At 40.8% G+C, this 17,083-nt stretch overlaps 2 protein-coding genes across 2 annotated transcripts; both read right to left on the reverse strand.

The window, feature by feature from the left end:
• Nucleotides 1-285: 285 nt before the first annotated feature.
• On the reverse strand, nucleotides 286-1,542 carry LOC307029730 (trace amine-associated receptor 13c-like; the record flags this gene model as incomplete). Its single annotated transcript, XM_079665811.1, has 2 exons — nucleotides 286-1,105; nucleotides 1,385-1,542. 2 exons carry the CDS (start codon nucleotides 1,540-1,542, stop codon nucleotides 286-288), a joined length of 978 nt encoding a protein of 325 aa, XP_079521937.1.
• Nucleotides 1,543-12,053: 10,511 nt separating this feature from the next.
• On the reverse strand, nucleotides 12,054-14,500 carry LOC307029731 (trace amine-associated receptor 1-like; the record flags this gene model as incomplete). Its single annotated transcript, XM_079665812.1, has 3 exons — nucleotides 12,054-12,873; nucleotides 13,153-13,266; nucleotides 14,292-14,500. 3 exons carry the CDS (start codon nucleotides 14,498-14,500, stop codon nucleotides 12,054-12,056), a joined length of 1,143 nt encoding a protein of 380 aa, XP_079521938.1.
• Between the last annotated feature and the right edge of the window lie 2,583 nt (nucleotides 14,501-17,083).

A 17,083-nucleotide genomic window follows, 5' to 3' on the forward strand; every position in this document is an offset into this window, starting at 1 on the left:
TATTGTCTAGAAAATTAACAATTGAAAATATCATTACCAGAATACTGGTCAAACTGAAATCAACACAGGTCAAAAACTACTACTTCTTCCACACAATGTAATAGTTTCAAGTTTTATTTTGTATAAAACTATTATTTAATATATTTTACATATGTTTTACTTCAATAAATAACGTCTTATTTTTTCTTCAGCCATTACTTATTGCATTCTGACTCAGCAACAATAGCAAAAATATGTCCATCTGAACAGAGGTTATTTAGAATATATCTCAACCCCAGCCCGCCTTTACAGTATTTTAGAATCACACGAGTAAGACTTAAGTATTTTAAGGGTAACAATGAGCTTGATAGATTTTCTAAACCAGGGGTATAACGAGGCATAAATCAATGGGTTCAGACAGGAGTTAAAATACAGCAACCAGGCTACAATGAGTGAGGTTGAACTACTATTTTCAATATCCTCACCCATAAGGGATTGAGTGTAATATGGAAAAAAACATATTAGAAACACAAGGACAACAACACCAAGAGTCCTGGCTGCTTTCATCTCAGATTTCTTAGCAGTTGCACCAACTGCACGTTGCATAGTGACAGCGATAACATGAGATCGCATGGCTCGAGCCTGAGACACAGCCACCGCAAACACTCTCATATACAGAAATATGATAACAGTAATTGGGGCAATAAAGTTAACAACTAAGTCAACAGCTCCTGTGATATTGTCAATGAAAATTACACACTCTCCATGGCAAGAATTATGTGAATCAGGTTGTCTTAGAAAGTCCTTTAAAATTAGACAATTATAGATAACGGAGCAAATCCAACAAAGACAGATGCAGATTTTTGTTCTGTTGAGAGTTACTCTGATGGTGTAATGTAGAGGGTCACATATGGCAAAATAACGATCAATGGATATGAGCACCATGTTTCCAACCGTAGAAGAGGTAATGATAAAATTAACAATATAATACAGAGCACACATCAGGTCACCCGAGTACCAGCAAGTCTCTGTTAAAAGGATTTTAACAGGCATCAAAATGAGGCCCACAAGGAAGTCTGAGACAGCCAGGGAGAGGATGAGGAGGTTAGTGGGGGTGTGGAGCTGCCTGGAAAGGAAGAACATCAACATAAATAAGATTATCAATGATAGCTTGTAACAACAAACAGCACTAAAACACAAAAAAAGACATTTGAATGGATATGCATTTTTTGAGGAGTGCCTGCTTTAACTATTTTGTCACACAACGTCATGTTTGAATATGTTATCATTTAAAACAGCACAACTATTATCTGAAACATTCATTGAAAAGAATATATGTGTTGCTTAATCATGTTAATTTTCAATCATGAACATATTCAAGTTTAAGCTGAAAGTCTGTCAGTGCCTGAAGTGGGAGATAGAGATGATGACCAGCAGGTTGAGAGCTGCAGTGATCAGAGCGATGATGGACAGCAGGGTGTAAGCGAGCAGGACATCTGCCTGAGCTGGAGTAGACTTCCTGCAGGATTTGTTGAAGAGTTGTGGAAAGCAGAGTTCATCCATTTGGGAAGTCTCCATCTTTAGAGAGACGTGTTGAGAAGCTGCTGTGTTCTGGCAAAGCTCTCTGTTCTAGAGCTGATATATCTCTTCTCATCTGTCCTGCTCTTACTATTACTTTCTCTCTAGCTAAGACTGAAATCCCTAAGCTCTACTTTGTTTTCTGCAGTCATCTTCATCTCAGTCTTCATCACTTCCATGCAACTTATTTTTTTCGTAATTCCCGGCATTGACATCATCTTATTTGATTATGGTGCCCACTTTTTCCTTCTCACCAAGAGTGGTTTTACAGTTTAAAGAATCTTAAAAGATTTACTTTTTTCGTGAAGTATTGAAACCAAGTGGGCCATGCTGATAACTTACATTGTGGGACTGGCTCCTCAGAGTTATGGTCAAAGGATCAATGAAGCCAACTTGATTCAATGGATTAGGTCATGTAGCCTTTTGGGCCTGGTTGTTCCAGGGTTATTTTTTAAACAAAAACCACATAAAGGCAAGAGATTGGGAAGGCCAATGAGATTGACGGTTGGTTAGTCTCAAGAAAGTTCTGGCAGCCCCCAGATGACTCAGGAAAGGGACACAGGGTTTCAGAGTGTTCAGCTTAGGAGGAGAGCTGCTGATATCCTGATACTGTCAGGCACTTTGAAGGGCTCCCAAACACATCCAAAATGTTGTCAATGGATAATGAAATGTTGGAAGATTATAGGGAAGCTTTACCCATATCCCAATATCACAGCGCCAGGTATGGATGAGATTTGCCCAGGAATATTAAAGGCTCCAGACATTGTTCATGTTTCTGGCAGACATGTCTCTTCAATCTTGAAGATGGTCAAGGGCTAACTCCTCTGCAGAGGAGAGAGAGACCGTACAGCTGTGACCAGTGTGGGAAGATGGCGCCTGTGTCGGCTCGCCGCTCCCTCAGCTCTCTGCATTTATCTATCCTGCTTTTGTTTTATGTATGTCAGAATGTCTCTGCTCTGCTCGTCTACGATCGCCAAGCTCTCCTCCACCTCAGACCTTCATTGGAGTTTATACTGCTGCCCAAACCTACATATGGGAACCATAAATCGACTCCCCTCCCTCTACAGTCGGATGTTCCCACCTACCTGCCGGTTGCCCTGCACCCTGCCTCGCTTTTCATGGCTTTGCTAAATGCTAGTTCAAGAGCAAACAAGAAGTTCCTGTGAAATGACTTCTTCACCTCTCGTGAACTGGATTTTATGTTTCTGATGGAGACCTGGGCCCACGCTGGCGAGTATACACCATGCTCTGAACTTCTTCCTCCCGACTGTACATTCTTCAGCCTCCCCCGTACCACCGGCCATGGTGGGGGAATAGCATCAGTGTTTAGAGCTATATAGCTTCCAATTCGAGTGCTTCACCCTATAACTAGCTACGCTTTGAGTTGCAGCTTTTTGAACTGAACCCGGCCTCCTCTGTGCTTTGTGCAGTCGTGTATCGTCTGCCAAAGTGCAATAAGGATTTCATCAATTACTTTTCTGACTTTCTGTCCCGGATCATGGTGAAATATGATCGTGTTTTGATTTGCGGAGACTTCAATGTCGCGGGTGTTGCGGGTCCAAACCTCTGGTTAGGGACTTTTTAAAGCTCCTCGATTCTTTCGGTCTCATTCAGTCCGTGGCTGGCCCAACACACGAAAAAGGACACACTTTAGATTTAGTATTATCGTTTGGACTGTCTGTCTCTGTGGGTGAAATCTGTGCAGCAACACGTATCTCAGACCATAACATAAAATAAGTTATATAATAATTAACCAGAGGCATGTTTCTCACTATTTTATGCATAGAAACAACAGGCTACTGTGTGTGTGAGGAATCAGCTGTTTATTTCATATGAGTTTCATTGTGGCAGCGTCCATCACTGCTCTCCCTGGTTGCAATACACAAAGACAGCTAACTGTAAGCTTGTCACTCAGAGGGGAGCGGGGGCCATGGCTGATGGGCCATTAGGTGTGTAAACACACAGCTGATCACCTGAGAGCTGCCGTTTCATTCTGACTATTTAACAAAAAAAGAGGTCTGATTTTAACATTGCACAACAATGAACTCAATGTGAGATTTTTATAGCAGTAATATTAAACACTAATAATACAGTAAACTATTAACAAAAGTATAATATTATAGGCCGTTTGCCCATGGTGAGATGACGAGGCTTAATTAAAAAATAAACCTTTTTAGTGAATTACTAAGTTTGGGCAAGTTAATAAAGTTTGAATAAAGTTGACTACAGTATATTCATATTTGTTGGTGCTTTCATGTCAATTTGGCGAACATAAAAATAAATGATCTTTAAGATGATGATTAAATTAGGATTAAAAATCGGTAGAGAGAGCCATGAGCACTGCATTTCCTCCTGCTCAGGAGGAGAGCTGCTGATATCCTGATACTGTCAGGCACTTTGAAGGGCTCCCAAACACATCCAAAATGTTGTCGATGGATAATGAAAAGTTGGAAGATTATAAGGAAGCTTTACCCATATCCCAATATCACAGCGCCAGGTATGGATGAGATTTGCCCAGGAATATTAAAGGGTCTAGACATTGTTCAGGTTTCTGGCAGACATGTCTCTTTAATCTTGAGTGATGGTCAAGGGCTAACTCCTCTTTTATATCAAGGTATCAAGTTGCTCAACCACCCAGGAAAAGCTTATGCCAAGGTATTCAAAGGAAGATCTGACCAATTGTTTTGAACATCTTGCTGTCGTGCTTTGCTGTCCCCCTTTGTTAGAAGCCTCCTTATACTTCCTGTACACAGTAAAACCATTTACTTCTGAAAGGATTAATTAAAGGGTGTCAGGTGCCTTGGTGTGGTGAGACTACACAGTAAAACATTTCTTGTCAGTTTAAATTGAAAATGAAAGTCCACCTGCTGCATTGAAAAAGACAATCAAGTCAACTTGAAGACAAACTTTGTTTCAACTCATGAACTCAAGTACATATCGTTGATATGACTTAAAGGTTGTAGTTGTGTTAACATTGTTTTTTAACTTGTCTAAGTTGATTTCACTTTATAATCAGAGTTGATCAGTGCAAGAACACGTTATTAACCTAGTCAAATAAACTCACATTTCAGTATTATTATAACTCATACTTTCAAGTTCTACATTTATATAACTCATCATTTCAAGTTAAGAAGATCGTAATAATACATTTATTTAAACTTAGATCTATTAGTCATATTAACTTTAATTGCAAGTTTACATACATTGTAAACAGTTGTACATTGTTTCAAATACAAAACAAAACATTTGAGTGTTTACATAATGGTTCAATAGTTTCCGAAAAGTTTTTAGAAAATCTACAGAATACGAAAAAGAGGGTTCATTGTGAATTGGTAACCACATTCCACACAGTTACCGTCCGTCACGGTCCTAGCCGGTGTTTCAGATAGGTTCACGTATCACTCCGCCTCAATTGGATCCCCGCTGCAGTTCCACAGAGTTCCTCCGCCAGCGACAGTAGTCCTCTCATTGAAATCAAAATGTGACTTTACTTTAGTCCGAAATAAAACATGACATCTTTAGGATATATCAGTTGATTAAATCCATGCTTAAACCTTGCATTCAGTTTGATTTCAACAGGCATCAAAAGTATGCCCACAAGGAAGTCTGAGACAGCCAGGGAGAGGATGAGGAGGTTAGTGGGGGTGTGGAGCTGCCTGGAAAGGAAGAATATCACCATAAATACAATTATCAATGATAGCTGGTGACAATCAACAGCACTAAAACACAAAAAAAGAAATTGAATTGACATGCATTTGTTGTTGAGTGTCTGCTTTAACTATTTTGTCACACAACGTCAGGTTTGAATGTGTTATAATTGAAAACAGAACATCTATTATCTGAGACATTAATTAAAAGGAATATATGCGTTGCTAAATCATGTTAATCAATCAATCAATCAATGCTTATTTATATAGCCCAATATCACAAATGTTACATTTGTCTCAGTGGACTTCACAGTTTGTACAGAATATCAGTATGACAATACGACACCCTCTGTCCTTAGACCCTTACATCGTACAAGGAAAAACTTCCAGAGAAAACCCACAGTTTAAAGGGAAAAATGGGAGAAACCTCAGGGAGAGCAACAGAGGAGGGATCCCTCTCCCAGGACGGACAGACGTGCAATAGATGCCGTGTATAAATTGAAAAGATAATACATTTGCAACATAGGTAGTCCAAATGTTTGGAAATGCATGTGTGTATAATAAGAAGATGAATCCACGAGGATATCCATCCAGGACTTATGATCCAGGACCACAGCCACGACTCAAGATCCAGGACTCGCAATCCATGACACAGGACCGCAGGATCATCCATGACTCCGGATCCTGGCGTATATAGACACCAAAAAGAAAGAAATTTGGGGAAGCTGGGTTAATCGGAACATGAGAGTACACAGGTATAGACAGACAGAAGGAAGAAGTAAGATGTCCCCCGACAAACTAAGCCTATATCAGCAAAACTAGGGGCTGAATCTAATCAGCCCTAACTATAAGCTTTATCAAAAAGGAAGGTCTTAAGCGCACTCTTAAAAACGGATAGGGTGTCTGCCGTCCGAACACAAACTGGAAGCTGATTCCACAAAAGTGGAGCTTGATAAGAAAAGGCTCTGGCTCCCATTTTACTTTTAGAGACTCTAGGAACAACCAACAACCCTGCATTCTTGGAACGCAATGCCCTAGTAGGACAATAGGGTATAATGAGTTCTTTAAGGTAAGATGGCGCCTGCCCATTAAGGGCTTTGTAGGCGAGAAGAAGAATTTTAAATTCTATCCTGTGTTCTATAGGGAGCCAGTGTAAGGCAGCCAGAACAGGAGTAATGTGGCCCCTTTTCCTAACTCTGGTTAGTACACGAGCTGCAGCATTTTGAATCAGCTGAAGCGACTTGACTGACTTCTTGGTACACCCTGATAATAAGGAGTTACAATAATCCAGCCTTGAAGTAACAAATGCATGGACTAGTTTCTCTGCATCGTTTTGAGGCAAGATATGCCTGATTTTTGCAATGTTACGTAGATGGAAGTAGGCGGTCCTTGAAATTGATTTTATGTGGGTGTTAAAGGATAAATCCTGATCAAATATAACACCAAGATTCCTTACAGTCTCACTGGAGGCCAAATTAATGCCATCCATAGTTAATATATCTTTAGATAATTTGTTTCGTAGATTCTTCGGGCCAAGTACAATAACTTCAGTTTTGGTCGTGTTTAACATAAAAAAATGTAAGGTCATCCACGTTTTTAAGTCCTTGAGGCAGTCTTGAATTTTATTTAGATGATTAATTTCATCAGGCTTGATTAATAAATATAGTTGAGTATCATCCGCATAACAATGAAAGTTTACAGAATGATTCCTTATAATATTGCCTAACGGAAGCATATATAGGGTGAACAAAATAGGTCCAAGCACTGAGCCCTGTGGCACTCCATGTTACATTTGTTGCATTTAATCATGTTAAAATGCACCAGCCGCCACTGGTTCCGAGTAAGTATTGAATTTTATAAATGCTTTCTGGAAGTATTGTCGCCATTGTTGGTTATGTTGTATAACGACATGATAGAAAATCAATCAATGCCCCTAACAATGCGTACCGCCGCCACATTATGTCTACTTCCAAAACCTGGGAAAGATCATCAATACATGAGCAGCTACCGACCCCTAAGATTCTTAACAATGATTACAAGGTGTAATCATTGTTACACCTTGCAAAAATCCTAGCCCTTCGTTTGGAGGAAGTTATTCCATCCCTAGTGAATCTAGACCAGGTAGGATTTGTAGCTGGACGCCAGTCAGCTAATAACATGAGAAGGCTGCTCCAAGTGATATTTAGCGCTATCTCCCTCCATCTCCCAGCAATGGCAATATCACTGGATGCAGAGAAAGCATTATAAAGAATAGAATGGCCATATTTATTTAATGTTCTATACAAATTTGGATTTGGCCTTGTCTGTATGAGATGGTTTAAATCACTTTACAATAAGCGAGTCTCCTCAGTCAGAAGCAACAACACGCTTTCTGATCCTTTCCCCCTACATCGGGGAACACGGCAGGGATGTCCAATATCCCCTCTAATGTTAATGTGAGCTCTTGAGCCCTTGGCTTGTGCCACCCGGACATCAGTTCAAAATAAACGTATACGCTGATGATATCCTTTTAATATTAGTTGACCCACTAAACTCTATACCTAAGGTGCTGGAGGTTATTCGAGAATTTAGCTTATTTTCAGGATATAAAATAAATTGGAGTAAAAGTTAAGCCATGCCACTAAACTGTCAGACTCACTCTAATCACAGGCTCTGCTTCTTTTGTTTGGAAAGCTGATGGATTGAGATACTTGGGCATAAACATCAGTTCGCCAATTAACAATAATTTCGAAATGAATGGTCCAGGCTTACTTAGAACTATTAAAGATGACTTGAGAAGATGGACTTCTTTACCCCTATCGCTGTGGGGATGGGTGGATGTGTTAAAAATGAATGTCCTACCAAGATTGACTTATACAGTAATATCCTCAATTCCCCTTCAAACCCCCAATATTGGTTTAAAGAAATAAACACTATATCCTCTCAATTCAAATGGAAGTATAAAAAACCACAAATAAACCATAAAAAGTTGTCTATGCCGAGGAGAACAGGTGGACTGGGGGTACCCAATTTATACTTATATTATCTCATAAAATGCCAGATTCCCTATGGGCTTATGGAGTGACACCGAAAAAAGCTAACTGGGATTGGCTGGAAGGACGAATAATTACAGAAAACAATAAATCAATATCTTTAAATTCATTATGGTACTCCCCCAAATAGTAATAGCAAATAGTAAAAAACAATATCATAATTCCATTCACAGTGTTGTTGGACAATTTTAATCTGAATCAATCCCTCTTCTTCTCCTTTATACAATTACAATCAAATATTGAATACTTGACATCAAAAGGTATAAAGATAGGTTGTCATGAACACATATGAACCTAAAAAGACTTGCAAACGAGAAAGGAATGATTTCAGGTATTTATTGCGCACCTTGGAGGTGAAGTGCAGGCATATTGTCATTCAAGAGAGAATACGATGAATAGTTATTTTGAAAACATGTTTTTCTTTTAGCCTATTTACCTCGTTAACGTCAATAATACTCGTTACATTGACATATGCATTATTTGTGATTAAAATAATGGTTGTTGTTTATGTATTAGCGATCCCCACAGATGTATGATTTCACTGTGTTCATGGGAGCTCAGCTGCCGTAGGCTCCCACCTAACTTGAACCCTGGCTTGCCCTTTATGACAAAGGCCGTGGGGAAGTTGAAAAGATGTGGCTTCAGCTGAATACTTTGCCGATAATCTAATTTATTTGTATTTATTATATGTATTATGTTCAGTAGGTTAAGGAAGTGCGCCCCAAAATATTTGTTGATCTTCTTTATTGGTATTTATTAATTTGATATTATTTATTTAAATGCAGATATAAATGTATCATTTATTTTATTTATATTGGTTTCTCAGTTGAATTAAAGTTCAGGGTAATCAACTGTTAAAAAGATACTGTTCAAATTATTATGATCTTTTTTTTAAAGTTCAATATATTGATGTTTTCAAAGTCAATGAATAATTGTATTTAATAATCGTGATATCAATATTGACCAAAATAATCATGATTATGATTTTTGCCTTAATCGAGCAGCACTAGCGAGGTCCCGATCATCGCTGCTTGAAGCTTTAATTTAGTGGGAATGCTGTTAACAGCATTCCAACTATCTGTTCTTCTACGCACAAAATTCTTTATTCTTATTATTCCACCTGTTATTTTACTGGTCTTTTTCTCCCACATTACACATCACAGAAACTCAGTTCAAAAATCAAAATGTTCAGCTCGGTCGGGAATCGATTGCTATTACATTTCTCATTCATAACTTTCATAATTCCCGAGATATATCCCATAATTCATCACATTTTTAACCATTGAAGTCAATGGAGAAAATCTTCAGACTTCAACAAATCTTCATGCGACTTCAACTGCTAACTGTTCATTCATACTTTCACTCAGAAACCTCATTCCAACGTTAAAATGTTACACATCCTTCTGACATTATTCATGTAACACAACTTTTAAATCTGATTCTTACCTTTAGAGATATTAAATATTGTTCAGACCTTGGTACAGAGGCCTTCTTCAGATTTTAGCATTAACTAGAGCCGTGATGTCACAGATGTAGGAAATCTTGAAATTTGCCATCATATATTTTTTTTAAACTGCCATAATTCCCAAATCCTACATTCCTGAGACATAATTGTTCATGACAAACGTAGGAAAACATCTCGTAGCTTGAACAATGACAAATAATTAAGCAGAAATAATTCAACAAAATGCCTCTTGAGGGCATGAAGTGACAAAAACTTTCAACATGTCTCCATTAAAGCCCATTGTAATTTCAGGCTGATATTTCCTCACAGCAGCAGCCACACACTTTTAGTTAATCTGCCAAAAAGGCCACATTATTGACCCGAAAGTACACAAAAAGCACACTTCCGATACTCAAGGTCCTTGAGATGCTTCACGCTTTGAAATTTCACCGATATCTGTTACGGTTCTTCAACAAAACGTTCACATGTAAGAGGTTTATCTCTCATTCAGAACAATGGAAACCTGTGATCTCTGGACACCTCGTTAGCTCAAATATAAACACCTGTGTCATGGAACACGATGATGTCATAACTCCAACTGACATGCTCAGAGCAGCAGACTTCAGATAAAGGTTAATGGTCCTGCCCTCAATATCTCTACGTCAATTATGGGGTGTGTCATCATATGCCGTTTCCATGGCATCCCTCGCCATAAAAGACGATGTCGCTATACATTAACTCCTATGAAAATGTTCAAAAAGTGCTCAAATTTCACATGTGTGCTAACAGTCCAGCCGTGAAGACATCTACAGGACAGTTTTGAGATTTCTTCAAAATGCCATTTCAATGGCAACGCAATGCTCTCCATTAAAAACGCGGTTTTCTCTTAACTTCGGTGAAAATGCTCCAAACGGCCCAAAACTTCACAGGTTTGGTAACGATGCAGCCATCAACGCAACTAAGCGTATTATGGGGTGTCATCAAATGCCGTTGCCATGGCGACAGACCACTCGCCATGAAACACGATGTCGCTGTAAGTCCAATGGACACGGTCCAATAGTCCCCCAATCTTCACTTGTATATCACCAGTCCATGCCTCAACAGCTCTACGCCAAATCTGAGATCTCACCATATGCCGTTTCCATGGAAACGCATCCCTCGCTATAAAACACGATGTCGCTATAACTCCTATGAAAAGGTTCAAAAAGTAATCAAACTTCACATGTGTGCTAACAGTCCAGTCGTGAAGACATCTATGGGACATGCCGTTGCCATGGCAACACAATGCCCGCCATGAAACATGGATTTCTCGTAACTTCAGTGAAAATGCTCCAAACGGCCCAAAACTTCACAGGTTTGTTAACGATGCAGCCATCGACGCGTCTAAGCGTATTATGGGATGTCATCAAATGCCGTTGGCATGGCGACAGATCATTCATCATCAAGTTAGTTCAAAAGTTTGCAGTTCAAATATTCTGCTTCTTTTCCAAGCCTTTTTACTTTCTTTTCTTCTCTCATCACACAATCAAGCCCCCGTGTTCATGTATCATTTCAATCTAAATTCTTCACTTTCTTCTTACACATTACATTTCAGCATAAAGCATTCCCACTAGCAATTTCTTCAGGAATTGCATTCTCTAGTTCTTATTGTCAGCCTAAATATTATGAATGTTTTCCTACATTTTAATCCCTCATTATTTCAAGAGACAGTACATGTAAATGATCATGGGCAATGGTAAAATAAACATGTGTGAGCACTCAACAAGATTTATTTTTGTTCTTGTTATATTTTATCGTCAGTGTGTTGGAGAAGCAAATCTGTTATGTGTCAGTAAAACCTTCTCTCCTTTTTCTTTCTCTCTCTCTCTCTCTCTCTCTCTCTCTCTCGCTCACACACACACACACACACACACACACACACACACACACACACACACACACACACACACACACACACACACACACACACACACACACACACACACACACACACACACACACACACACACACACACACACACACACACACACACACACACACACACACACACACACACGCGACGGCTCTGTCTTTTTGTTTGAAGTTGCAGACTGACCTTCTGCCAATGACATACTCAATCATTCTGTACTGCATATTGTCTAGAAAATTAACAATTGAACATATCATTACCAGAATACTGGTCAAACTGAAATCAACACAGGTCAAAAACTACTACTTCTTCCACACAATGTAATATTTTCAAGTTTTATTTTGTATAAAACTATTATTTAATATATTTTACATATGTTTTACTTCAATAAATAACGTCTTATTTTTCTCCAGCCATTACATATTGCAGGTTTTTTAGAATATAACTTAACCCCAGCCCGCCTTTACAGTATTTTAGAATCACACGAGTAAGACTGAAGTATTTTAAGGGTAACAATGAGCTTGATAGATTTTCTAAACCAGGGGTATAACGAGGCATAAATCAATGGGTTCAGACAGGAGTTAAAATACAGAAACCAGACTACAATGAGTGAGGTTGAACTACTATTTTCAAGATCCTCACCCATAAGGGATGGAGTGTAATATGGAAAAAAACATATTAGAAACACAAGGACAACAACACCAAGAGTCCTGGCTGCTTTCATCTCAGATTTCTTAGCAGTTGCACCAACTGAACGTTGTATAGTGACAGCGATAACATGAGATCGCATGGCTCGAGCCTGAGACACAGCCACCACAAACACTCTCATATACAGAACTATGATAACAGTAATGGGGGCAATGAAGGTAACAACTAAGTCAACAGCTCCTGTGATATTGTCAATGAAAATTACACACTCTCCATGGCAAGAATTATGTGAATTAGGTTGTCTTAGAAAGTACTTTAAAATTAGAAAATTATAGATAACGGAGCAAATCCAACAAAGACAGATGCAGATTTTTGTTCTGTTGAGAGTTACTCTGATGGTGTAATGTAGAGGGTCACATATAGCAAAATAACGATCAATGGAAATGAGCACCATGTTTCCAACCGTAGAAGAGGTAATGATAAAATTAACAATATTATACAGAGCACACATCAGGTCACCCAAGTACCAGCAAGTCTCTGTTAAAAGGATTGTAACAGGCATCAAAATGAGGCCCACAAGGAAGTCTGAGACAGCCAGGGAGAGGATGAGGAGGTTAGTGGGGGTGTGGAGCTGCCTGGAAAGGAAGAATATCATCATAAATAAAATTATCAACAATAGCTTGTAACAACAAACAGTAGTAAAACACAAAAAAAGACATTTGAATTGATATGCATTTTTTGAGGAGTGCCTGCTTTAACTATTTTGTCACACAACGTCAGGTTTGAATATGTTACCATTTAAAACAGCACAACTATTATCTGAAGCATTCATTGAAAGGAATATATTGGTTGCTAAATCATGTTAATTTTCAATCATGAACATATATAAGATTAAGCTGAAAGTTTGTCAGTGCCTGAAGTGGGAGATAGAGATGATGACCAGCAGGTTGAGAGCTGCAGTGATCAGAGCGATGAAGGACAGCAGGATGTAAGGGAGCAGGACATCTGACTGAGCTGGAGTAGACTTCCTGCAGGATTTGTTGAAGAGTTGTGGAAAGCAGAGTTCATCCATTTGGGAAGTCTCTATCTTTAGAGAGACGTGTTGAGAAGCTGCTGTGTTCTGGCAAAGCTCAAAGCTGATACATCTCTTCTCATCTGTCCTGCCCCTACTATTACTTTCTCTCTAGCTAAGACTGAAATCCCTAAGCTCTACTTTGTTTTCTGCAGTCATCTTCATCTCGGTCTTCATCACTTTCATGCAACTTATTTTTTTCATAATTCCCGGCATTGACATCATCTTATTTGATTATGGTGCCCACTTTTTCCTTCTCATCAAGAGTGATTTTACAGTGTAAAGAATCCTAAAAGATTAACATTTTTCGTGAAGTATTGAAACCAAGTGGGCCATGATGATAAGTTACATTGTGGGAGTGGCTCCTCAGAGTTATGGTCAAAGGATCAATGAAGCCAACTTGCTTCAATGGTTTAGGTTATTTAGCCTTTTGGGCCTGGTTGTTCCAGGGTTATTTTGAAAAAAAACCGACATAAAGCCAAGAGATTGGGAAGGCCAATGAGATTGACTGTTGGTTCGTCTCAAGAAAGTTCTGGCAGCCCCCAGATGACTCAGGAAAGGGACACAGGGTTTCAGAGTGTTCAGCTCAGGAGGAGAGCTGCTGATATCCTGATACTGTCAGGCACTTTGAAGGGCTCCCAAACACATCCAAAATGTTGTCGATGGATAATGAAAAGTTGGAAGATTATAGGGAAGCTTTACCCATATCCCAATATCACAGCGCCAGGTATGGATGAGATTTGCCCAGGAATATTAAAGGCTCTAGACATTTTTCAGGTTATATCTCTCACAGGCTCCGCCCTCTACTGGACTCTATAGGTACTACCTTACCCTGCGAGCATTCTCCCACTGAGACTTCTATAGACGTAGCCGGCCTTGGGCGGGCCTACCTGAATGCGCGCCTATCCTTTTCTCTTCAGCAGCGGAAGTGATTCCACGAGAGACTGAGACGTTTGAAAGAAGAAGAAAGAGTTATGATACCTCCAGGGAGTCGTCATTGCTAGAGACCCGGGCCTGTCCTTCATGCCCTGGCTGAAATAGCAGGCGCCGATCCCCACCACCTTTGCTTTGAGTGTTTGGGGGACCAGGATATGGCCGAGGCGGTGCCATTCACGTTCGCCATTCCTTCCGGGTCTGGCGTCCATGGAAGTCCACCGCCCAGGGCTGTACTCTCCCTGGATGATGATCATGGCGGCGGGTGTGTGGGCTACTCACTCATTGCTAGAGATGCCCCCGCCTCACCAGGTCAGAGCAATTATTGGGCCGCAAGGCCGAAAAATTAGCTTGGTCCACGGGCCTTGCTCCAGGCCCGGTTCCCCTGGGGACCGGTGCTCTGTGGCTTCACATGATATAGGGTCGACCCTACTTCCTCACAGGCCGCCGCTGCCTGCCGTGTGATGTCCCTGGGATATCACGCCGCGTGGCACTTTCCGAAGAGGATCGTGTTGATCTCCTGGGAGCCCCCGTGTTTACGGAAGGGCTCTTTGGATCGATCTCCTTGCTCAAGGGATGAGGAGTAGTCGCAGCGTGACTGCTTCTTGCCTATCCCCAGAGGAAGAAACACTGTCCTACACTCCCCGCCCCTGCTGTAAACCCCAGTATAGGGAGCCAGTAGGTGGGCGTGTGCACGTGAGTGGAATAAACCGAGTGCATTCAAATCACTGTGCGGGTTCAAGAGACTGTCAGAAAACACACTTTTCCTGGTATAATAGCTCCGATTAATGCATTTCACCGTTGCAACCAATGGGAAATACAGCGTTAATACCATAGACTGTATATATAAATGGACGTAGTGTCCGTGACGTCACCCATAGGATTCTGCAGAGTTGCTGAGAAGCCCTTAGTAGGCGGAGTCGGCCACTAACGGCTCGAAAGCGACGTCAGAGTCTAATCCCGCCTGCTCCAAATAAGGGCAAAGAGGCGGAGCCGAGGTGGGACCTGCTGCCTCCGAACTGGAAGTAAACAGAGCTAGCTCAGGCTAAGAAGCTAAGCTAACATGAAATACATGCAGACCAAGTTACTGCTAACAGTGTAGTTCCCATATATAAACGTTACATTCATAATCAAATGAGACAATCTGCAAGAGAACTAGCTATATTTTGTTATTCTTAATATTAATATCTTAATATTTGTCATTCACACGTTAAGAAAAGAAGTACCGATACATAGCAGAACAATTGTGGCGATGTTCAGCTTGATAAGCCTTGTTCAATATAATTTATTTAGCTAATACTACAGCAGGCGAACCAAGTCTGCGTTTCGCTGCATTCCTTGATCTCCAGTTATAACGACGGACTCCATCGCCCGGATCTAACGGAGCCGCAGTGGGCTAGCTCCGGGACGCCGGCTGGAGCTAGCCCCCTGCGGCTCCGTTAGCTCCGGCAGCCACCACTGGGATAATTCCCCTATTAACATTTGCTCCCGTTTAGCATTATGGGCGTCATAGCCATAGATATTCCTGTCAACATAATATTATCATTTTAGACTTCTCGGAAGTCCTGTTATTACATTCAAGCGCACAGCACAACATTTTAATTGTCTGGTATTTGTAACAATATTCCCTAAAAGGCACAATCACCACGAACACGGCTAAAGCTAAATGGTCAAGTACAGTACTATGACTAACTAACATTGTAGCCTCTATGGTTGTAGCCTAGCAGAGTGGACAAGTTGCTGTTAGCTGACAGTGAGGCATGTACATGTCCATCAATCAATCAATCAATCAATCAATCAATCAATCAATCAATCAATCAATCAATGTTTATTTATATAGCCCAATATCACAAATGTTACATTTGTCTCAGTGGACTTCACAGTTTGTACAGAATATCAGTATGACAATACGACACCCTCTGTCCTTAGACCCTCACATCAAAGTGACCACGCCCTAATTGATGCAACAACTTTAAGACCTAATATAAATAAAAGGGTCGTGTTACAAAATAATTCACTCACAGATTTATAATCATGAAGGTGGAATCTAACTATATTCATAATAATATTTATTGCATCCATGGGTAGAAACATGTTTTTTCCTGCTGTAAAGTTGGACATTTTAACATGGGGGTCTATGGAAATAGCTCCTTTCTGCAGTCAGTCCCTAGCGGCCCATGTATGAACTGAAGTGTGTTGCACTTCCGTATTGGCGTCCCGGCTGTTCCCCAGAGTTTGCCGCTTGGTTAATACGTGGGCGCGCGGCCCTCGTGAGAGTGGCCGCGGTGCGTTCAGGGACCCCCGCCGGAGAACTGTGCTTTACGTTTGTAAACTTTAGTTCTGGAGTGAGGTGTGTGTTTAGGAAAAATGCATTCAGTAAAGACTATTGCATTTATCCCAGAGTAAGAGTCATTTCTCTCCACAATTCCACTTTTCCCCATAATGTCCGTTTCAAAGAGACGGCATTGTGACGGCGCGCGCGGCCACCTCCCCCGAGGGCGGGCCACTGTGCGTTGAAAGACCTCAGTAGAGAGAAGAGTCACCGCAGCGCGCGCTCCTCCTCCACAGGCTTCCTGGAGACGAAGGTAGAGGTGCCGGCACGGAGATCCCGTGCCCGCGGTGCCCTCCACCTCTTTGGCCCACCACGTGGAACCGGCGTGCCGGCACTCACGGGGACGGGCTTTACGTCTTTACGGATCTGACTGGCAGGGGGAGAAAATCTCTCCGCCCGGGACAAGGGGGCGAATCCCGCCTCCTCCCTGTATAATGCACAGATCACTACGTTTTTTAATAAGAATGAGGTTGACCTGTATCCAAATCAAAGTGTCTTTTGTTTCCAC

The sequence above is a fragment of the Notothenia rossii genome (assembly GCF_949606895.1).
Source record: "Notothenia rossii genome assembly, chromosome: 2".
Taxonomy (NCBI): Eukaryota; Metazoa; Chordata; class Actinopteri; order Perciformes; family Nototheniidae; genus Notothenia; species Notothenia rossii.